This window comes from Carcharodon carcharias, chromosome 17, assembly GCF_017639515.1.
Source record: "Carcharodon carcharias isolate sCarCar2 chromosome 17, sCarCar2.pri, whole genome shotgun sequence".
Classification (NCBI taxonomy): domain Eukaryota; kingdom Metazoa; phylum Chordata; class Chondrichthyes; order Lamniformes; family Lamnidae; genus Carcharodon; species Carcharodon carcharias.
Window position 1 is genome coordinate 24,469,324 of NC_054483.1, and position 24,588 is coordinate 24,493,911.

General features: G+C 46.6%; 1 protein-coding gene across 1 annotated transcript; it reads right to left on the bottom strand.

The window, feature by feature from the left end:
• Positions 1-23: 23 nt before the first annotated feature.
• Positions 24-18,416, bottom strand: LOC121289613 (homeobox protein Nkx-3.1-like). Its single transcript, XM_041209235.1, has 2 exons — positions 18,149-18,416; positions 24-598 (listed from the first exon to the last, which is right to left on the bottom strand). The coding sequence occupies exons 1-2, from the start codon at positions 18,414-18,416 to the stop codon at positions 198-200; spliced, it is 669 nt and encodes a 222-aa protein (XP_041065169.1). The 3' UTR covers positions 24-197.
• Positions 18,417-24,588: the final 6,172 nt, after the last annotated feature.

Consider the following 24,588-nt stretch of genomic DNA (forward strand, 5'->3'; position numbering starts at 1 on the left):
TTTATTCGATATGTAGCTGGAAATAAATCAAATTGCACTTTCTTTCATTTTGAGGCCAATACCGAAATGAGCAAAGTGGAGGAGGGAGGAGGCCACTCAGCCCCACCCTAATGAGATGTAAAAAAAAAATTTATTCCCATCACCAAGGATTAAAATAAATAAATTGCAGAGTCCCTTGAGGCCATTGGAAGCTGAGCTCAGCAGATAGTAGCTGGGAAAGATCCCAGGCAGTATAAATAGGGATAGTAGTGGTAACTTTGGTAGGTAGGTATTAAGGATGCTCGGGACCCAGCTTCCATTCTCTCTGGCCGCTCCTTCACCACAGCACAGTTCTGGCTGGCAGCCAGCATCTTCCTCTTGGTCTTGTACCGCCGATTCTGGAACCAAATCTTGACCTGGGTCTCAGTGAGCTTCAGGGTACCAGCCAGGTCAGCCCTCTCCGGCGCCGATAGGTACCTCTGAGTGTCGAACCTCCGCTCCAGCTCCAAAACCTGGGCGTGTGAGAAAGCTGCTCGAGAACGCTTTTTCCTGGGGTTCCTCGGAGCTCTTGGGGAGATAATGCTCCCCTCAAGGCTGGCAGCGCTTGACTGACTGGATTCTGCCGAATAGAAACAGAAAGTGGCCTTAAAACTCAAAGGGAAAGATTTGGAGATGGGCAGAGCGAATCAAAAAGAGAAGGCGTATCTAATTCCTCACTTGCTCCCAGCTATATCTATATACCTGCTCCTCACTCACTCCCATCTATATACCAGCTCCTCACTCACTCCTATCTATATACCTGCTCCTCACTCACTCCCATCTATATACCAGCTCCTCACTCACTCCCATCTTTATACCAGCTCCTCACTCACTCCCATCTATATACCAGCTCCTCACTCACTCCCATCTATATACCAGCTCCTCACTCACTCCTATCTATATACCAGCTCCTCACTCACTCCTATCTATATACCAGCTCCTCACTCACTCCTATCTATATACCAGCTCCTCACTCACTCCCATCTTTATACCAGCTCCTCACTCACTCCTATCTATATACCTGCTCCTCACTCACTCCCATCTATATACCAGCTCCTCACTCACTCCCATCTTTATACCTGCTCCTCACTCACTCCTATCTATATACCAGCTCCTCACTCACTCCCATCTATATTCCAGCTCCTCACTCACTCCCATCTATATACCAGCTCCTCACTCACTCCCATCTTTATACCAGCTCCTCACTCACTCCCATCTATATACCAGCTCCTCACTCACTCCCATCTATATACCAGCTCCTCACTCACTCCTATCTATATACCAGCTCCTCACTCACTCCTATCTATATACCAGCTCCTCACTCACTCCTATCTTTATACCTGCTCCTCACTCACTCCCATCTATATACCAGCTCCTCACTCACTCCCATCTATATACCAGCTCCTCACTCACTCCCATCTATGTACCAGCTCCTCACTCACTCCTATCTATATACCAGCTCCTCACTCACTCCCATCTATGTACCAGCTCCTCACTCACTCCCATCTATGTACCAGCTCCTCACTCACTCCTATCTTTATACCTGCTCCTCACTCACTCCCATCTATATACCAGCTCCTCACTCACTCCTATCTTTATACCTGCTCCTCACTCACTCCCATCTATATACCAGCTCCTCACTCACTCCCATCCATATCCCAGCTCCTCACTCACTCCTACCTATATACCAGCTCCTCATTCGCTCCCATCCATATCCCAGCTCTTCACTCACTCCCATCCATATCCCAGCTCCTCACTCACTCCTACCTATATACCAGCTCCTCATTCACTCCCATCCATATCCCAGCTCCTCACTCACTCCCATCCATATCCCAGCTCCTCACTCACTCCTACCTATATACCAGCTCCTCATTCGCTCCCATCCATATCCCAGCTCTTCACTCATTCCCATCCATATCCCAGCTCCTCACTCACTCCTACCTATATACCAGCTTCTCATTCGCTCCCATCCATATCCCAGCTCCTCACTCACTCCCATACATATCCCAGCTCCTCACTCACTCCCATCTATATCCCAGCTCCTCACTCACTCCTATCTATATACCAGCTTCTCATTCGCTCCCATCCATATCCCAGCTCCTCACTCACTCCCATCCATATCCCAGCTCCTCACTCACTCCTACCTATATACCAGCTTCTCATTCGCTCCCATCCATATCCCAGCTCCTCACTCACTCCCATACATATCCCAGCTCCTCACTCACTCCTACCTATATACCAGCTCCTCACTCACTCCCATCTATATTCCAGCTCCTCACTCACTCCTACCTATATACCAGCTCCTCATTCGCTCCCATCTATATTCCAGCTCCTCACTCACTCCCATCTATATCCCAGCTCCTCACTCACTCCCATCTATATCCCAGCTCCTCACTCACTCCCATCTATATCCCAGCTCCTCACTCACTCCCATCTATATCCCAGCTCCTCACTCACTCCCATCTTTATACCAGCTCCTCACTCACTCCCATCTTTATACCAGCTCCTCACTCACTCCCATCTATATCCCAGCTCCTCACTCACTCCCATACATATCCCAGCTCCTCACTCACTCCTACCTATATACCAGCTCCTCACTCACTCCCATCTATATTCCAGCTCCTCACTCACTCCCATCTATGTACCAGCTCCTCACTCACTCCCATCTATATCCCAGCTCCTCACTCACTCCCATACATATCCCAGCTCCTCACTCACTCCTACCTATATACCAGCTCCTCACTCACTCCCATCTATATTCCAGCTCCTCACTCACTCCTACCTATATCCCAGCTCCTCACTCACTCCTACCTATATACCAGCTCCTCACTCACTCTCATCTATATACCAGCTCCTCATTCGCTCCCATCTATATTCCAGCTCCTCACTCACTCCCATCTATATCCCAGCTCCTCACTCACTCCCATCTATATCCCAGCTCCTCACTCACTCCTATCTATATCCCAGCTCCTCACTCACTCCCATCTATATCCCAGCTCCTCACTCACTCACATCTATATACCTGCTCCTCACTCACTCCTATCTATATACCAGCTCCTCACTCACTCCCAGCTTTATACCAGCTCCTCATTCACTCCCATCTATGTACCAGCTCCTCATTCGCTCCCATCTATATACCAGCTCCTCACTCACTCCCATCTATATTCCAGCTCCTCATTCGCTCCCATCTATATACCAGCTCCTCACTCACTCCCATCTATATCCCAGCTCCTCACTCACTCCCATCCATATCCCAGCTCCTCACTCACTCCCATCTATATACCAGCTCCTCACTCACTCCCATCTATATCCCAGCTCCTCACTCACTCCCATCCATATCCCAGCTCCTCACTCACTCCTATCTATATCCCAGCTCCTCACTCACTCCTATCTATATCCCAGCTCCTCACTCACTCCTATCTATATCCCAGCTCCTCACTCACTCCTATCTATATACCAGCTCCTCACTCACTCCCATCTATATACCAGCTCCTCATTCACTCCCATCTATATACCTGCTCCTCACTCACTTCCATCTGTATACCAGCTCCTCACTCACTCCCATCTATATCCCAGCTCCTCACTCACTCCCATCTATATACCAGCTCCTCATTCACTCCCATCTATATACCTGCTCCTCACTCACTTCCATCTGTATACCAGCTCCTCACTCACTCCCATCTATATCCCAGCTCCTCACTCACTCCTATCTATATACCAGCTCCTCACTCACTCCCGTCTATATTCCAGCTCCTCACTCACTTCCATCTGTATACCAGCTCCTCACTCACTCCCATCTATATCCCAGCTCCTCACTCACTCCTATCTATATCCCAGCTCCTCACTCACTCCTATCTATATACCAGCTCCTCACTCCTCCCATCTATATCCCAGCTCCTCACTCACTCCCATCTATATCCCAGCTCCTCACTCACTCCTATCTATATACCAGCTCCTCACTCACACCCATCTTTATACCAGCTCCTCACTCACTCCCATCTATATCCCAGCTCCTCACTCACTCCCATCTATATCCCAGCTCCTCACTCACTCCTATCTATATACCAGCTCCTCACTCACTCCCATCTATATCCCACCTCCTCACTCACACCCATCTTTATACCAGCTCCTCACTCACTCCCATCTATATACCTGCTCCTCACTCACTCCCATCTATATACCAGCTCCTCACTCACTCCCATCTATATACCAGCTCCTCACTCACACCCATCTTTATACCAGCTCCTCACTCACTCCCATCTATGTATCAGCTCCTCAATCGCTCTCATCTATATACCTGCTCCTCACTCACTCCCATCTATATACCAGCTCCTCACTCACTCCCATCTATGTACCAGCTCCTCACTCACTCCCATCTATATTCCAGCTCCTCACTCACTCCCATCTATATACCAGCTCCTCACTCACTCCCATCTATATCCCACCTCCTCACTCACACCCATCTTTATACCAGCTCCTCACTCACTCCCATCTATGTACCAGCTCCTCACTCACACCCATCTATATACCAGCTCCTCACTCACTCCCATCTATATACCAGCTCCTCACTCACACCCATCTTTATACCAGCTCCTCACTCACTCCCATCTATGTATCAGCTCCTCAATCGCTCTCATCTATATACCAGCTCCTCACTCACTCCCAACTATATACCAGCTCCTCACTCACTCCCATCTATATTCCAGCTCCTCACTCACTCCCATCTATATCTATATACCAGCTCCTCACTCACTCCCATCTATATTCCAGCTCCTCACTCACTCCCATCTATATACCAGCTCCTCACTCACTCCCATCTATATACCTGCTCCTCACTCACTCCCATCTATATACCAGCTCCTCACTCACTCCCATCTATGTATCAGCTCCTCAATCGCTCTCATCTATATACCTGCTCCTCACTCACTCCCAACTATATACCAGCTCCTCACTCACACCCATCTTTATACCAGCTCCTCACTCAATCCCATCTATATCTATATACCGGCTCCTCACTCACTCCTATCTATATACCAGCTCCTCACTCACTCTTATCTATATACCAGCTCCTCACTCACTCCCATCTATATTCCAGCTCCTCACTCACTCCCAGCTATATCTATATACCAGCTCCTCACTCACTCCCATCTATATACCAGCTCCTCACTCACTCCCATCTATATACCAGCTCCTCACTCACTCCCATCTATATACCAGCTCCTCACTCACTCCCATCTATATACCAGCTCCTCACTCACTCCCATCTATATTCCAGCTCCTCACTCACTCCCATCTATATACCAGCTCCTCACTCACTCCCAGCTTTATACCAGCTCCTCACTCACTCCCAGCTTTATACCAGCTCCTCGCTCACTCCCATCTTTATACCAGCTCCTCGCTCACTCCCATCTATATACCAGCTCCTCACCCACTCCCATCTATATACCAGCTCCTCGCTCACTCCCATCTATATACCAGCTCCTCACTCACTCCCATCTATATACCAGCTCCTCGCTCACTCCCATCTATATACCAGCTCCTCACCCACTCCCATCTATATACCAGCTCCTCGCTCACTCCCATCTATATACCAGGTCCTCACTCACTCCCATCTATATACCAGCTCCTCACTCACTCCCATCTTTATACCAGCTCCTCAATCGCTCTCATTTATATACCAGCTCCTCACTCACTCCCATCTATAAACCAGCTCCTCACTCAATCCCAGCTGTATATCAGCTCCTCACTCAGTCCGATATTTATACCAGCTCCTCGCTCACTCCCATCTTTATACCAGCTCCTCAGTCACTCTCATCTATATACCAGCTCCTCAATCGCTCTCATCTATATACCAGCTCCTCACTCACTTCCATCTATATATCAGCTCCTCACTCATTCCAATCTTTATATTAGCTCCCCACTCACTCCCATCTATATACCAGCTCCTCACTCACTCCCATCTATATACCAGCTCCTCACTCACTCCCATCTATATTCCAGCTCCTCACTCACTCCCATCTATATACCAGCTCCTCACTCACTCCCAGCTTTATACCAGCTCCTCACTCACTCCCAGCTTTATACCAGCTCCTCGCTCACTCCCATCTTTATACCAGCTCCTCGCTCACTCCCATCTATATACCAGCTCCTCACCCACTCCCATCTATATACCAGCTCCTCGCTCACTCCCATCTATATACCAGGTCCTCACTCACTCCCATCTATATACCAGCTCCTCACTCACTCCCATCTTTATACCAGCTCCTCAATCGCTCTCATTTATATACCAGCTCCTCACTCACTCCCATCTATAAACCAGCTCCTCACTCAATCCCAGCTATATATCAGCTCCTCACTCAGTCCGATATTTATACCAGCTCCTCGCTCACTCCCATCTTTATACCAGCTCCTCAGTCACTCTCATCTATATACCAGCTCCTCAATCGCTCTCATCTATATCCCAGCTCCTCACTCACTCCCATCTATATCCCAGCTCCTCACTCACTCCTATCTATATACCAGCTCCTCACTCACTCCCATCTATATCCCACCTCCTCACTCACTCCCATCTATATACCAGCTCCTCACTCACTCCCATCTATGTACCAGCTCCTCACTCACTCCCATCTATATACCTGCTCCTCACTCACTCCCATCTATATACCAGCTCCTCACTCACACCCATCTTTATACCAGCTCCTCACTCACTCCCATCTATGTACCTGCTCCTCACTCACTCCCATCTATATACCAGCTCCTCACTCACACCCATCTTTATACCAGCTCCTCACTCACTCCCATCTATGTATCAGCTCCTCAATCGCTCTCATCTATATACCTGCTCCTCACTCACTCCCAACTATATACCAGCTCCTCACTCACACCCATCTTTATACCAGCTCCTCACTCAATCCCATCTATATCTATATACCGGCTCCTCACTCACTCCTATCTATATTCCAGCTCCTCACTCACTCCCATCTTTATACCAGCTCCTCACTCACTCCCATCTATATTCCAGCTCCTCACTCACTCCCATCTATATACCAGCTCCTCACCCACTCCCATCTATATACCAGCTCCTCACTCACTCCCATCTATATTCCAGCTCCTCACTCACTCCCATCTATATACCAGCTCCTCACCCACTCCCATCTATATACCAGCTCCTCACTCACTCCCATCTATATACCAGCTCCTCACTCACTCCCAGCTTTATACCAGCTCCTCACTCACTCCCATCTATATACCAGCTCCTCACTCACTCCCATCTATATACCAGCTCCTCACTCACTCCCATCTATATACCAGCTCCTCACTCACTCCCAGCTTTATACCAGCTCCTCACTCACTCCCATCTATATACCAGCTCCTCACTCACTCCCATCTATATACCAGCTCCTCACTCACTCCCATCTATATCCCAGCTCCTCACTCACTCCCATCTATATACCAGCTCCTCACTCACTCCCATCTATATACCAGCTCCTCACTCACACCCATCTTTATACCAGCTCCTCACTCACTCCCATCTATATTCCAGCTCCTCACTCACTCCCATCTATATACCAGCTCCTCACTCACTCCCATCTATATTCCAGCTCCTCACTCACTCCCATCTATATACCAGCTCCTCACTCACTCCCATCTATATACCAGCTCCTCACTCACTCCCATCTATATACCAGCTCCTCACTCACACCCATCTTTATACCAGCTCCTCACTCACTCCCATCTATATACCAGCTCCTCACTCACACCCATCTTTATACCAGCTCCTCACTCACTCCCATCTATATTCCAGCTCCTCACTCACTCCCATCTATATACCAGCTCCTCACTCACTCCCATCTATATTCCAGCTCCTCACTCACTCCCATCTATATACCAGCTCCTCACTCACACCCATCTATATACCAGCTCCTCACTCACTCCCATCTATATACCAGCTCCTCACTCACACCCATCTTTATACCAGCTCCTCACTCACTCCCAGCTTTATACCAGCTCCTCACTCACTCCCATCTATATACCAGCTCCTCACTCACTCCCATCTATATACCAGCTCCTCACTCACACCCATCTTTATACCAGCTCCTCACTCACTCCCAGCTTTATACCAGCTCCTCACTCACTCCCATCTATATACCAGCTCCTCACTCACTCCCATCTATATCCCAGCTCCTCACTCACTCCTATCTATATACCAGCTCCTCACTCACTCCCATCTATATCCCACCTCCTCACTCACACCCATCTTTATACCAGCTCCTCGCTCACTCCCATCTATATACCAGCTCCTCACTCACTCCCATCTATGTACCAGCTCCTCACTCACTCCCATCTATATACCAGCTCCTCACTCACTCCCATCTATATACCAGCTCCTCACTCACTCCCATCTATATCCCACCTCCTCACTCACACCCAGCTTTATACCAGCTCCTCACTCACTCCCATCTATATTCCAGCTCCTCACTCACTCCCATCTATGTACCAGCTCCTCACTCACTCCCATCTATATACCAGCTCCTCACTCACTCCCATCTATATACCAGCTCCTCACTCACACCCATCTTTATACCAGCTCCTCACTCACTCCCATCTATGTACCAGCTCCTCACTCACACCCATCTATATACCAGCTCCTCACTCACTCTTATCTATATCCCAGCTCCTCACTCACTCCCATCTATATTCCAGCTCCTCACTCACTCCCAGCTATATCTATATACCAGCTCCTCACTCACTCCCATCTATATTCCAGCTCCTCACTCACTCCCAGCTGTATCTATATACCAGCTCCTCACTCACTCCCATCTATATACCAGCTCCTCACTCACTCCCATCTATATACAAGCTCCTCACTCACTCCCATCTATGTACCAGCTCCTCACTCACACCCATCTATATACCAGCTCCTCACTCACTCCCATCTATATACCAGCTCCTCACTCACTCCCATCTATATACCAGCTCCTCACTCACTCCCATCTATATACCAGCTCCTCACTCACTCCCATCTATATACCAGCTCCTCACTCACTCCCATCTATATACCAGCTCCTCACTCACTCCCATCTATATACCAGCTCCTCACTCACTCCCATCTATATACCAGCTCCTCACTCACTCCCATCTATATACCAGCTCCTCACTCACACCCATCTTTATACCAGCTCCTCACTCACTCCCATCTATGTATCAGCTCCTCACTCACTCCCATCTATGTATCAGCTCCTCAATCGCTCTCATCTATATTCCAGCTCCTCACTCACACCCATCTATATACCAGCTCCTCACTCACTCCCATCTATGTACCTGCTCCTCACTCACTCCCATCTATATACCAGCTCCTCACTCACACCCATCTTTATACCAGCTCCTCACTCACTCCCATCTATGTATCAGCTCCTCAATCGCTCTCATCTATATACCTGCTCCTCACTCACTCCCAACTATATACCAGCTCCTCACTCACACCCATCTTTATACCAGCTCCTCACTCAATCCCATCTATATCTATATACCGGCTCCTCACTCACTCCTATCTATATTCCAGCTCCTCACTCACTCCCATCTTTATACCAGCTCCTCACTCACTCCCATCTATATTCCAGCTCCTCACTCACTCCCATCTATATACCAGCTCCTCACTCACTCCCATCTATATTCCAGCTCCTCACTCACTCCCATCTATATACCAGCTCCTCACTCACTCCCAGCTTTATACCAGCTCCTCACTCACTCCCATCTATATACCAGCTCCTCACTCACTCCCATCTATATACCTGCTCCTCACTCACTCCTATCTATATTCCAGCTCCTCACTCACTCCCATCTATATACCAGCTCCTCACTCACTCCCATCTATATACCAGCTCCTCACTCACTCCCAGCTTTATACCAGCTCCTCACTCACTCCCATCTATATACCAGCTCCTCACTCACTCCCAGCTTTATACCAGCTCCTCACTCACTCCCATCTATATACCAGCTCCTCACTCACTCCCAGCTTTATACCAGCTCCTCACTCACTCCTATCTATATTCCAGCTCCTCACTCACTCCCATCTATATACCAGCTCCTCACTCACTCCCATCTATATTCCAGCTCCTCACTCACTCCCATCTATATACCAGCTCCTCACTCACACCCATCTATGTATCAGCTCCTCACTCACTCCCATCTATATACCAGCTCCTCACTCACTCCCAGCTTTATACCAGCTCCTCACTCACTCCCATCTATATACCAGCTCCTCACTCACACCCATCTTTATACCAGCTCCTCACTCACTCCCATCTATATTCCAGCTCCTCACTCACTCCCATCTATATACCAGCTCCTCACTCACTCCCATCTATATTCCAGCTCCTCACTCACTCCCATCTATATACCAGCTCCTCACTCACACCCATCTATGTATCAGCTCCTCACTCACTCCCATCTATATACCAGCTCCTCACTCACTCCCAGCTTTATACCAGCTCCTCACTCACTCCCATCTATATACCAGCTCCTCACTCACTCCTATCTATATACCAGCTCCTCACTCACTCCCATCTATATCCCAGCTCCTCACTCACTCCTATCTATATACCAGCTCCTCACTCACTCCCATCTATATCCCACCTCCTCACTCACACCCATCTTTATACCAGCTCCTCGCTCACTCCCATCTATATACCAGCTCCTCACTCACTCCCATCTATGTACCAGCTCCTCACTCACTCCCATCTATATACCAGCTCCTCACTCACTCCCATCTATATACCAGCTCCTCACTCACTCCCATCTATATACCAGCTCCTCACTCACTCCCATCTATATCCCACCTCCTCACTCACACCCATCTTTATACCAGCTCCTCACTCACTCCCATCTATGTACCAGCTCCTCACTCACACCCATCTATATACCAGCTCCTCACTCACTCTTATCTATATACCAGCTCCTCACTCACTCCCATCTATATACCAGCTCCTCACTCACTCCCATCTATATTCCAGCTCCTCACTCACTCCCATCTATGTACCAGCTCCTCACTCACTCCCATCTATATACCAGCTCCTCACTCACTCCCATCTATATACCAGCTCCTCACTCACTCCCATCTATATACCAGCTCCTCACTCACTCCCATCTATATACCAGCTCCTCACTCACTCCCATCTATGTACCAGCTCCTCACTCACACCCATCTATATACCAGCTCCTCACTCACTCTTATCTATATACCAGCTCCTCACTCACTCCCATCTATATTCCAGCTCCTCACTCACTCCCAGCTATATCTATATACCAGCTCCTCACTCACTCCCATCTATATTCCAGCTCCTCACTCACTCCCATCTATATACCAGCTCCTCACTCACTCCCATCTATATACCAGCTCCTCACTCACTCCCATCTATATACCAGCTCCTCACTCACACCCATCTTTATACCAGCTCCTCACTCACTCCCATCTATGTATCAGCTCCTCACTCACTCCCATCTATGTATCAGCTCCTCAATCGCTCTCATCTATATACCAGCTCCTCACTCACTCCCAACTATATTCCAGCTCCTCACTCACTCCCATCTATATCTATATACCAGCTCCTCACTCACTCCCATCTATATTCCAGCTCCTCACTCACTCCCATCTATATACCAGCTCCTCACTCACTCCCATCTATATACCTGCTCCTCACTCACTCCCATCTATATACCAGCTCCTCACTCACACCCATCTTTATCCCAGCTCCTCACTCACTCCCATCTATGTATCAGCTCCTCAATCGCTCTCATCTATATACCAGCTCCTCACTCACACCCATCTTTATACCAGCTCCTCACTCAATCCCATCTATATCTATATACCGGCTCCTCACTCACTCCTATCTATATACCAGCTCCTCACTCACTCTTATCTATATACCAGCTCCTCACTCACTCCCATCTATATTCCAGCTCCTCACTCACTCCCAGCTATATCTATATACCAGCTCCTCACTCACTCCCATCTATATTCCAGCTCCTCACTCACTCCCAGCTGTATCTATATACCAGCTCCTCACTCACTCCCATCTATATACCAGCTCCTCACTCACTCCCATCTATATACCAGCTCCTCACTCACTCCCATCTATATACCAGCTCCTCACTCACTCCCATCTATATTCCAGCTCCTCACTCACTCCCATCTATATACCAGCTCCTCACTCACTCCCAGCTTTATACCAGCTCCTCACTCACTCCCAGCTTTATACCAGCTCCTCGCTCACTCCCATCTTTATACCAGCTCCTCGCTCACTCCCATCTATATACCAGCTCCTCACCCACTCCCATCTATATACCAGCTCCTCGCTCACTCCCATCTATATACCAGCTCCTCACTCACTCCCATCTTTATACCAGCTCCTCGCTCACTCCCATCTATATACCAGCTCCTCACCCACTCCCATCTATATACCAGCTCCTCACTCACTCCCATCTTTATACCAGCTCCTCAATCGCTCTCATTTATATACCAGCTCCTCACTCACTCCCATCTATAAACCAGCTCCTCACTCAATCCCAGCTGTATATCAGCTCCTCACTCAGTCCGATATTTATACCAGCTCCTCGCTCACTCCCATCTTTATACCAGCTCCTCAGTCACTCTCATCTATATACCAGCTCCTCAATCGCTCTCATCTATATACCAGCTCCTCACTCACTTCCATCTATATATCAGCTCCTCACTCATTCCAATCTTTATATTAGCTCCCCACTCACTCCCATCTATATACCAGCTCCTCACTCACTCCCATCTATATACCAGCTCCTCACTCACTCCCATCTATATTCCAGCTCCTCACTCACTCCCATCTATATACCAGCTCCTCACTCACTCCCAGCTTTATACCAGCTCCTCGCTCACTCCCATCTTTATACCAGCTCCTCGCTCACTCCCATCTATATACCAGCTCCTCACCCACTCCCATCTATATACCAGCTCCTCGCTCACTCCCATCTATTTACCAGGTCCTCACTCACTCCCATCTATATACCAGCTCCTCACTCACTCCCAGCTTTATACCAGCTCCTCGCTCACTCCCATCTTTATACCAGCTCCTCGCTCACTCCCATCTATATACCAGCTCCTCACCCACTCCCATCTATATACCAGCTCCTCGCTCACTCCCATCTATATACCAGGTCCTCACTCACTCCCATCTATATACCAGCTCCTCACTCACTCCCATCTTTATACCAGCTCCTCAATCGCTCTCATTTATATACCAGCTCCTCACTCACTCCCATCTATAAACCAGCTCCTCACTCAATCCCAGCTATGTATCAGCTCCTCACTCAGTCCGATATTTATACCAGCTCCTCGCTCACTCCCATCTTTATACCAGCTCCTCAGTCACTCTCATCTATATACCAGCTCCTCAATCGCTCTCATCTATATACCAGCTCCTCACTCACTTCCATCTATATATCAGCTCCTCACTCATTCCAATCTTTATATTAGCTCCCCACTCACTCCCATCTATAAACCAGCTCCTCACTCACTCCCATCTATACACCAGCTCCTCACTCACTCCCATCTATATACCAGCTCCTCACTCCCTGCACTGTATATATACCAGCTCACCATGCCCTCCAATCTACATATGCCAGCTCCTCACTCCCTCTTATCTATATACCAGAGCTTCTATACAAGGGCAGGTGGTGGTGTAGTGGTATTGTCATTGGACTAATAACCCAGGATAATGTTCTGGGGACTTGGGTTCAAATCCTGCCATGGTAGAATTTGAATTCAATAAAAATCTTGAATTAAAGGTCTGATTGTGATAAAAACCCATCTGTTTCATGAATGTCCTTTAGGGAAGGAAATCTGCTGTCCTTACTCCCACAGCAATGTAGTTGGCCCTTAAATTAGGGATGGGCAATAAATGTTGCTAGGCCAGTGATGCCCACAACCCATGAATGAAGGAAAAAAAACACACCAGCTTCTTACTTCCTCCCATTTATACATCTCCCCATTCACTCCTATCCATATATAGCAGCTCTCTGTGCTACTTGTATCTTCGCTCCTCTCCAGTCCCTTGCACCTACATTATCGTTTTGTTAATCACACACATAAACATTCCAGTTCAGATAGCATCACAAAACATGCAAGTATAGTGAATTGATATAAATATATTGAAACAATGCCTGATCTGTTTTTGATAACTGTAAGACTTGTGTTCTTGCAGTATCTGTGGTGGTCTTGTCATTTTACTGCCTCCCAGGTGGGCAGCACTGCAGACTTGGAACAGATTGTATGAGAGGGGCTCTGTAAGGACTGATAGAACAGTGAGAGAGATTGGTGTCATCTGTGCAGAATGGGGAACAAATACCAAACAAAGCATGCGAAGAAATCAGTGCGTCTTAAATTCAAAGCGAGATTACATGTTTCAAGGCTCTGGATTGCTGGCTCAAACTTTAGAATTATTTATAGCAACATGAAATAGTATATCATTGAGTCTCTGCCAGCTCTTTCCAAGAGCAATCCATTTATTTCCACCCTAGCTCTTTCCCCACCTTCCTGATTTTCTTTTTATCCATCAAATGTTTATCCAATTACCCTGCTGAAAACCACGATTAAAGCTGTACCAGACAGTGAATTCCTAATCCTAGCTGCTCATTGGATGGCAAGCTTTCCTCATGTCACCTCAACCTGAAATCCATGTCCTCTGGGAACCCTTTCTCTTTCTTTATGCAAACACCTCTTGATTTTGAACACTATGATCAAACCTGCCCCTTGCCTTCACAGCTCTAGTTCAGTTTTTCCAGTCTACCCCACAGGGGTATACAGTTGGGAGGGAGTTGCCCTGGAGTCCTCAACATCAACTGTGGACCCATGAAGTCTCATGGCATTAAGTCAAACATGGACAAGGAAACCTCCTGCTGGTTACCATGCACTGCATGCCCCTGAGCTGATGATCAGTACTGCTCCATGTTGAACACCACTTAGAAGAAGCTCTGGGTGGGGGACTTCAATGTCCATGACCAAGAATGGCTCGGTAGCACCACTAGAAACCGAACTGGCTGAGTCCTAAAGGACATAGCTGCCAGACTGGGTCTGCGGCAGGTGGTGAGGGAACCAACAAGAGGGAAAAATATACTTGACTTCATCCTCACCAACCTGCCTACCACAAATGCATCTGTCCATGACAGTATTGGTAGGAGTGACCACCACACAGTCATTGCGGAGACGAAGTCCTGCCTTCACATTGAGGATACCCTCCACCATGTTGTGTGGCACTACCACCGTGCTAAATGAGATAGATTTCAAACAGATCTAGTAATTCAAGACTGTGCATCCATGAGGCGCTGTGGGCCGTCAGCAACAGCAGAATTGTACTCAAACACAACTTAGAACCTTATGGCCTGGCATATCCCACACTCTACCATTACCACAAAGCAGGGGATCAACCCTGGTTCAATGAAGAGAGCTTGAGAGCATGCTGGGAGCAACAGCAGGCATACCTAAAAATGAGGTGTCAGCCTGGTGAAGCTGCAACATAGGACTACTTGCATGCCAAACAGCATAAGCAGTAAGTGATAGACAGAACTAAGCAATCCCACAACCAACAATCGGATCTAAGTTCTTCATTCTTGCCACACCTCATTGTGAATGGTGGTGGGTAATTAAACAACGAACAGGAGAAGGGGGGTCCACAAATATCCCTATCCTCAAAGATGGGGAGCCCAGCACATCAGTGCAAAAAACAAGGCTGAAGCATCAGCCTGAAGTGCCGAGTGGATGATCCATCTCTGCCTCTTCTGGAGGTCCCCAGCCTCACAGATCCCAGTCTTCAGCCAATTCGATTCACCCCATGTGATATCAAGAAATGTCTGAAGGTACTGAATACTGTAAAGCCTATGGCCCCTTACAACATTCCGACATTAGTACTGAAGACTTGGCTCCAGAACTTGCCGCGTCCCTAGCCAAGCTGTTCCAGTACAGCTACAACACTGGCATCTACCCGGCTATGTGGAAAATTACCCAGATATGTCCTGTACACAAAATCCAACCTGGCCAATTACCGCTGAATCAGTCTACTCTCCATCATCAGTAAAGCATTGGAAGGGGCCATCAACATTGCTATCAAGTTGCACTTGCTTAGTAGTAACCTGCTCACTGATACCCAGTTTTGGTTCCGTCAGGGCCACTCAGCTCCTGACTTTATTACAGCCTTGGTTCAAACATGGACAAAAGATCTGAACTCCCGAGGTGGGATGAGTGTGACTGCCCTTGACATCAAAGCTGCATTTGACCGAGTGTGCCATTAAGGAGCCCTAGCAAAACTGGAGTCAATGGGAATCAGGGAGAAAACTCTTTGCTGATTGGAGTCATACCTAGCACAAAGGAAGATGGTTGTGGTTGTTGGAGGTCAATCATCTCAGTCCCAGGACATCACTGCAGGAGTTGCTCAAGGTAGTGTCCTTGGCCCAACCATCTTCAGGCAGCTTCATTATAAGGTCAGAAGTAGGGATGTTCGCTGATGATTGCACAATGTTCAGCACCATTTGTAACTCCTCAGATACTGAAGCAGTCCATGCCCAAATGCAGCAAGACCTGGACAAAATCCAGGCTTGGATTGACAAATGGCAAGTTACATTTGTGCCACACAAGTATCAGGCAATGACCATCTCCAACAAGAGAGAATCCAACCATCACCTCTTGATGTTCAATGGCATTACCATCACTGAATCCCCCACTATCAATGGGTTACCATTGAACAGAAACTGAACTGGACCAGCCATATAAATACTATGGCTACAAGAGTAGGTCAGAGGCTGGGAATTCTGCAGGAAGTAACTCAACTCCTAACTCTTCAAAGCCTGTCCATCACCTGCAAGGCACAAGTCAGGAGTGTGATGGAAAGCTCCCCACTTGCCTGGATGAGTGGAGCTCCCACAACACTCAAGAAGCTCGACACTGTCCAGGGTAAAGCAGCCCGCTTAATTGCCACCACATCCATAAACATTCACTCCCTCCAACACCGATGCACAGTAGCAGCAGTGTGTACCATCTACAAGATGCGGTGCAGGAATTCACCAAGGCTCCTTAGACAGCACCTTCCAAACCCACAACCACTACCACCTAGAAGGATAAGGGCAGCAGGCACATGGGAACACCACCAGCTGGAAATTTCCCTCCAAATCACTCACCATCCTGGCTTGGGAATATATCGCCGTTCCTTCACTGTTGCTGGGTCAAAATCCTGGAACTCCCTCCCTAACAGCACTGTGGGTGTACCTACACCACATGGACTGCAGCGGTTCAAGAAGGCAGCTCACCACCATCTTCTCAAGGGGCAATTTGGGATGGGCCCAGCCAGTGATGCCTACATCCCAACAAAGAGAAATGCTTTGGAATCGAGTAAGTCATTCAGGAAATACAATTGTGTGCGCTGATTGCTGATGAACATGTGGACTGAAACATGACCCTCTATTCTGCTCTCCTCAACAGGAACCGAAAGCTTTTATTAAAAAAAAAACCCATTCCCCTCCCTGATTTATCAGTAGCTCTTATCATACTGCAGTTTAGATTCATCACAATTAAGGATCGGTTTCCAATATAATTTCATTGAAATATCTTTGTGGGATCTGTGGCTCCAAGATTTTGTCTTGCTGAGATGTGCATTTCAGAAAAGATACGATTACGCATGTTAATCGGAATAAGTTTTCAACATAACATTTTTTCCCCTAAATTTTCGGGCACCCTGACTACCTCAATTATTTATTCCGTGGCTGCAATGCCCTGGATTAATATCGCGACGTTGTAACGGGCTGGAGATATAACAGAGGATTGCAATAAGGTTCGATTGGTCAAACGACCACGGGTGAAATAAACAGGGGGAATGCGAGAAGCAACAAGTGCCACCAGGAAAGAGAGATGTTTGACTGAAGGCTCAGAATCCAGAACTGCCAGATCACCCGGAGCAGAAGGGAAAGTTTTTGAGTTTGCAAAGGGATTTTCTTGCAAGTATTTCACCTTCGCGGAGAGCAGAGCAATCACCAATTTGGGGAGAGGAAGGGTGTACCCAGGGATGAAATTCAGTGCTGAATGATCACTGTCTCTCCAGCTGTGTCCTCCTACCTTGTGCTTGCAGATGTCCAGATCTGCTGTCCTGGGTTGTCGCGGGACCGAGGCGTGAGGCCGAATGGCCGCCGCTCCTCTCTGGTCCAGAGGTGCGATTGCCCCTCTCTCCTGATCCCTCTGTCCCCCCTGGCCAGCGGCTGGGGTCCGGCTTCTGCGGGTCACCGCCTGCAGGGAGCACTCTCTGACAGCGGCCAGCCGGATTCTCCTGAAGCGACAGGATGTCCTCGATGAGGAAGGGTGTAAAGGGCTTCCTGCAGATGGCCATCGCTCTGTTTCGACGCTTGTGCGGGGGTGGTGGGGGGTGGGGGGGGGGGGGCGCGTTTGCACCTGGAGACGAACTGGAGGCAGGTCAGGGGTGCAACTTTGGAGAGCGCATCCCGGAGTCTTTATTTTATAGAAGGAAACAGGTAGTGGACGGATGGATGAGAGAGGGAGGGTGCAATCCAATCCCTCCCCCTTGTCGGCAATGTTAACGTGAGGTGTACCTGATGGTCCCGTCACTGAACCTGGAATACATTGGGCACCTGTCCCTTTCCACAGTGATGGTTTGGAAGCAGTTTCCTGTCTCCACCAGACCTCCCCTTAGCCCGCCTCCCCGCCCTCCCCAAAACCTCAGCAGCTTTATTTCCGAGGGCTGGAGGATTTAAAAACTCAGCGAGCTCAGGGAACACTCCTTTCTGTTCCTGGGTTAATGCTTTGTGTCACTGAGTGACAAAGTGAAGCCTCACTCTGTGCACAAACACTGCCTGAACCGCTGTTTCCAGCATGTTCTCTTTGTGACCCCGTGTGTATGTGGGTGGGTGTGTGTGTGTGTGTGTGCAGCGGCTGGATGGGAGAAACACTCAGCAGCTCAGACAGCGCTCTCACTCTGCACACTGACGGATCGGATGGACTTTTCAGCTCGGTGACCGTTCCCGCAGGAGTTGGGGAAAGTGCGCTTGAGGGGGCGGGGAACAATCCGGGAAAAAATGAGGCACTTTAAAGAGATTTCCCAACAAGGGGACTGGCTCAGGGAGACAAGCCTCTACTCCCCGAAACTCCAGGGGAAGGTGCCAGAAGATGAAGGGGCGGTGCGGCTGACATGATCCTCTGTCAGCCCGGAGAACGAGGTGAAGTGAAAGGGAAAGAGAGAGAGAGAGAGAGAGAGGCAGAAAAGGAGGACAGGATAGACAAAGTGAGCTAATTCAGAAGGAGCATGAGGCTCCCAGCCCAGCACCACCCGCCTCCCCGGCACCAACAATCACATTGACTCATGTCTCTGGATGTCACGGCCTGTCAACACCAGAGTCAGAGAGAGAGAAAAAAAAAACACAAGCAGCATAACACAAGCTTTCTCTGAAAGAAATGCATCTGGCGCCCCCGCCAGGGCTGAGAGCAGGAATTATTTCAACCAGATCTCAAACCCAACACACAACCCAATATAATCCGTACAACCCAACTCCATCCCTTCAACGGCAGAAACTACAGGGCAAAGAGGTCGGGCCCTTATCCGACCATTCTAAACGAGTCATCCCAGCTGCATTCATTCATCATATGGCCAGACTTGGATTCCAGTCTGTAACTCACTCCCAGGTTTCCATTATTGTATATATAAACCATCTGAACTCCTCGATTAGATTCCAGACTGTGTCTCACTCCCAGGTATCCGTTATTCTATGTAGAAACCACCTGAACCCCTCGATTGGATTCCAGTCTGTATCTCACTCCTAGGTTTCCATTATTCTATATAAAAACCAACTGAACTCTTCGATTAGAATCCAGTCTCTATCTCACTCCCAGGTATCCATTATTCTATATATAAACCATCTCAACAACTCCATTAGATTCCAGTCTGTAACTCACACCCAGGTATCAGTTATTCGATACGTCAACCATCTGAACTCCTCGATTAGATTCCAGTCTGTAACTCACTCCCAAGTATCCGTTATTACATATATATAAACCATCTGAGACCACTCGATTTGATTCCAGTATGTAACTCATTCCCAGGTACATGTTATTCTATATATAAACCATCTGAACTGTTTGATTAGAATCCAGACTCTATTTCATGCCCAGGTATCCATTATTCTATATAAAAACCATTTGAACCCCTCGATTTGATTCCAGTTTGTATCTCACTTCCAGGTATCGGCTATTCTATATATAAACCATCTGAACTCCTCGATTAGATTCCAGTCTGTAACTCACTACCAGGTATCCATTATTCTTCATATAAACCATCTGAACTCCTAGATTAGATTCTAGTCTGTAACTTACTCCCAGGTATCCATTATGATATATACAAACCATCTGAACTCCTCGATTAGATTCCAGTCTGTATTTCACTCCCAGGTATCTGTTATTCTGTGTATAAACGATGTGAACCCCTGGATTGGATTCCAGTCTGTAATTCACCCCCACATATCAGTTATTCTATTTATAAACCATCTGAACTGTTTGATTAGAATCCAGACTCTATTTCATGCCCAGGTATCCATTATTCTATATAAAAACCATTTGAACCCCTCGATTTGATTCCAGTTTGTATCTCACTTCCAGGTATCCGCTATTCTATATATAAACCATCTGAATTTCTCGATTAGATTCCTGTCTGTAATTCACTCCCAGGTATCCATTATGCTATATATAAACCGTCTGAACTCCTCGATTAGATTCCAGTCTGTAACTCAATCCCAGGTATCCATTTTTCTATATATAAACCATCTGAACTCCTCGTTTAGATTCCAGTCTCAATCTCACTCCCAGGTATCCAGTATTCGACATATAAACCATCTCAACACCTCGATTGGATTCCAGTGTGTAACTCACTCACAGGTATCCAGTATTCTGTAAATAAACCATCTGAACTGTTGATTAGATTCCAGTCTGTAACTCACTACCAGGTATCCATTATTCGATATATAAACCATCTGAACCCCTCGATTAGATTCCAGCCTGTGTCTCACCACCAGATATCTGCTAATCTATATATAAATCATTTGAACTCCTCAATTGGATCCCAGTCTGTAACTCACCACCAGGTATCCATTATTCTTTATATAAACCATCTGAACTCCTGCATAAGATTCCAGCCTGCAACTCACTCTCAGGTATCCACTCTTCGAAATGTAAACCATTTGAACCCCTCAATTGGATTCCAGTCTGTAACTTACGCCCAGTTATCCGCTGTTCTATAGATACACCATCTGAATTCCTTGATTAGATTCCAGTCTGTAACTCATCCCGGGTATCCATTGTGCTTTATATCAACCATCTGAACTCCTCAATTAGATTGCAGTCTGTAACTCACTCCCAGGTATCCATTATACTCGAGGTAAACCATTTGAACCCCTCAATTGGATTCCAGTCTGTATCTCATTCCCCAGGTATCCGCTATTCTATAAATAAACCACCTGAACTCCTCGATTAGATTCCAGTCTGTATCTCACTCCCAGGTATCTGTTATTCCATATATAAACCATCTGAACCCCTCGATTGGATTGTAGTCTGTAACTCACCCCCACGTATCCGTTATTCTATATGTAAACCATCTCAAGCACTCGATTAGATTCCATTCTGTATCTCATTCACAAGTTTCCGTTATTTTGTATGTAAACCATCTGAACCCCTCGATTAGATTCCAGTCTGTATCTCATTCCCAGGCATCCATTATTCTATATATAAACCATCTGATCTCCTCGATTAGATTCCAGTCTGTAACTCACTCCCAGGTATCCACTATTCTATATATTCCCATCTGAACCCCTCAATTAGATTCCAGTCTGTAACTCACTCCCAGGTATCCGTTATTCTATATATAAACCATCTGAACCCTTCGATTAGATTCCAGTCTGTAACTCACTCCGAGGTATCCGTTATTCTATGTATAAACGATCTGAAGCCCTCGATTAGATTCCAATCTGTATCTCACTCCTAGGTATCCGCTGTTCCATATGTAAACAAAATGAACTCCTCGATTAGATTCCTCTCTGTAACTCACTCCCAGATATCCATTATACTTTATGAAAACCACCTGAACTCCTCCATTAGATTGCAGTCTGTAACTCACTCCCTGGTACCTGTTATTCTATATATAAACCATCTGAACCCCTCGATTGGATTCCAGTCTGTATCTCACTCCCAGGTATCTGTTATTCTATATATAAACCATCTGAACCCCTGAATTAGCATCCTGTATGTAACTCATTCCCTGGTATCTGTTATTCTATATATAATCCACATGAACGCCACGATTAGATTCCCGTCTGTATCTCACTCCCAGGTATGCATTATTCTATAAAAATACCATTTGAAACCCTCAATTAGATTCCAGTCTGTATCTCACTCCCAGGTAACCGCTATTCTATATAATCCATCTGAAGTCCTCGATTAGATTCCAGTCCGTAACTCACTCCCAGGTATCCATTATTCTATATATAAACCATCTGAACCCCTCGATTAGATTCCAGTCTGTAACTCACTCCCAGGTATCAGTTATTCTATGTATAAATGATCTGAAGCCCTCGATTAGATTCCAGTCTGTATCTCACTCCCAAGTAACCGCTATTCTATATGTAATCCATCTGAACTCCTCGATTAGATTCCAGTCTGTAACTCACTCCCAGGTATCCATTATTCTCTATGTAAACCATCTGAACCCCTCGATTGGATTCCAGTCTATAACTCACCCCCCGGTATCTGTTATTCTATGTATAAACGATCTGGAGCGCTCGATTAGATTCCAGTCTGTATCTCACTCCCAAGTAACCGCTATTCTATATGTAATCCATCTGAACTCCTCGATTAGATTCCAGTCTGTAACTCACTCCCAGGTATCCATTATTCTCTATGTAAACCATCTGAACCCCTCGATTGGATTCCAGTCTATAACTCACCCCCCGGTATCTGTTATTCTATGTATAAACGATCTGGAGCGCTCGATTAGATTCCAATCTGTTTCTCACTCCTAGGTATCCATTATTCTTTATGAAAACCACCTGAACTCCTCCATTAGATTCCAGTCTGCAACTCACGTCCAGGTATCCACTATTCTATAAATAAACCATGTGAACACCTCAATTAGATTGCAGTCTGTAACTTACTCCCTGGTATCTGTTATTCTATATATATAAACCATCTGACCCCCTCGATTAGATTCCAGACTGTAACTCACCCCCAGGTATCCATTTTTCTATATATTAACCATCTGAACTCCTCGTTTAGATTCCAGTTTGTATCTCACTCCCAGGTATCCAGTATTGATATATAAAGCATCTCAACCCCTCGATTGCATTGCAGTCTGTAACTCACTCCCAGGTATCCATTATTGTTTTTATAAAGCATCTGAACTGTCGATTAGATTCCAGTCTGTAACTCACTCCCAGATATCGATTATTTTATATGTAAACCATCTGAAGCCCTCGATTAGATTCCATTCTGTATCTCACTCCTAGGTATCCATTATTTTATATATAAACCATTTGAACCCCTCGATTGTATTCCAGTCTGTAACTCACCCCCACGTATCTGTTATTCTATATATAAACAATCTGAACTCTTCGATTAGAATCCAGTCTCTATCTCACTCCCAGGTATCTGTTATTCTATATATAAACCATCTGAAACCCATGATTGGATTCCAGTCTCTATCTCCCTCCCAGGTATCCGCTATTCTATATGTAAACGATCTGAACTCCTCAATTAGATTGCTCTCTGTAACTCACTCCTAGGTATCCATTATGCTATATATAAACCATCTGAACTCCTTGTTTACATTCCAGTTTGTAGCTGACTCCCAGGTTTCCATTATTTTATATCTAAACCATCTGAAGCCCTTGATTAGATTCCAGTCTGTATCTCTCTGCCAGGTATCCATTATTATATATATAAACCATATGAACCCCTCGATTAGATTCCAGTCTGTATCTCACTATCAGATATCTGCTATTCTATATATAAACCACTTGAACCTCTAAATTGGAAACCAGTCTGTAACTCACCCCCAGGTATCCATTATTCTTTATGTAAACCACCTGAACTCCTCCGTTAGATTCCAGTCTGTAACTCACTCCCAGGTATCCACTCTTCGATATATAAACCATTTTAACCCCTCGATTGGATTCCAGTCTGTAACTCGCTCCCAGGTATCCATTTCTCGATATATAAACCATCTGAACACTTCGTTCAGATTCAAGTCTGTATCTCACCCCCAGTTATCCAGTATTCAAGATATAAAACATCTCAACCCCTCGATTAGATTCCAGTCTGTAATTCACTCAAAAGTCTCCATTATTCTATATATAAACCATCTGAACTGTCGATTAGATTCCAGTATGTAATCCCTGCCAGTTATCCACTGTTCGATATACAAACCATTGGATCCCCTCGATTGGATTCCAGTCTGCAACATACTCCCATGTATCTGTTATTTTATATATAAACCATCTGAATCCCTC

Excerpts from the sequence above, each read along its gene's own strand:
- LOC121289613 (XM_041209235.1), bottom strand. The coding sequence starts at position 18,416 with ATGGCCATCTGCAGGAAGCCCTTTACACCCTTCCTCATCGAGGACATC. Across the intron at positions 599-18,148 it reads TGGACATCTGCAAGCACAAG|AATCCAGTCAGTCAAGCGCT; the intron begins GTAGGAGGACAC and ends TCTATTCGGCAG.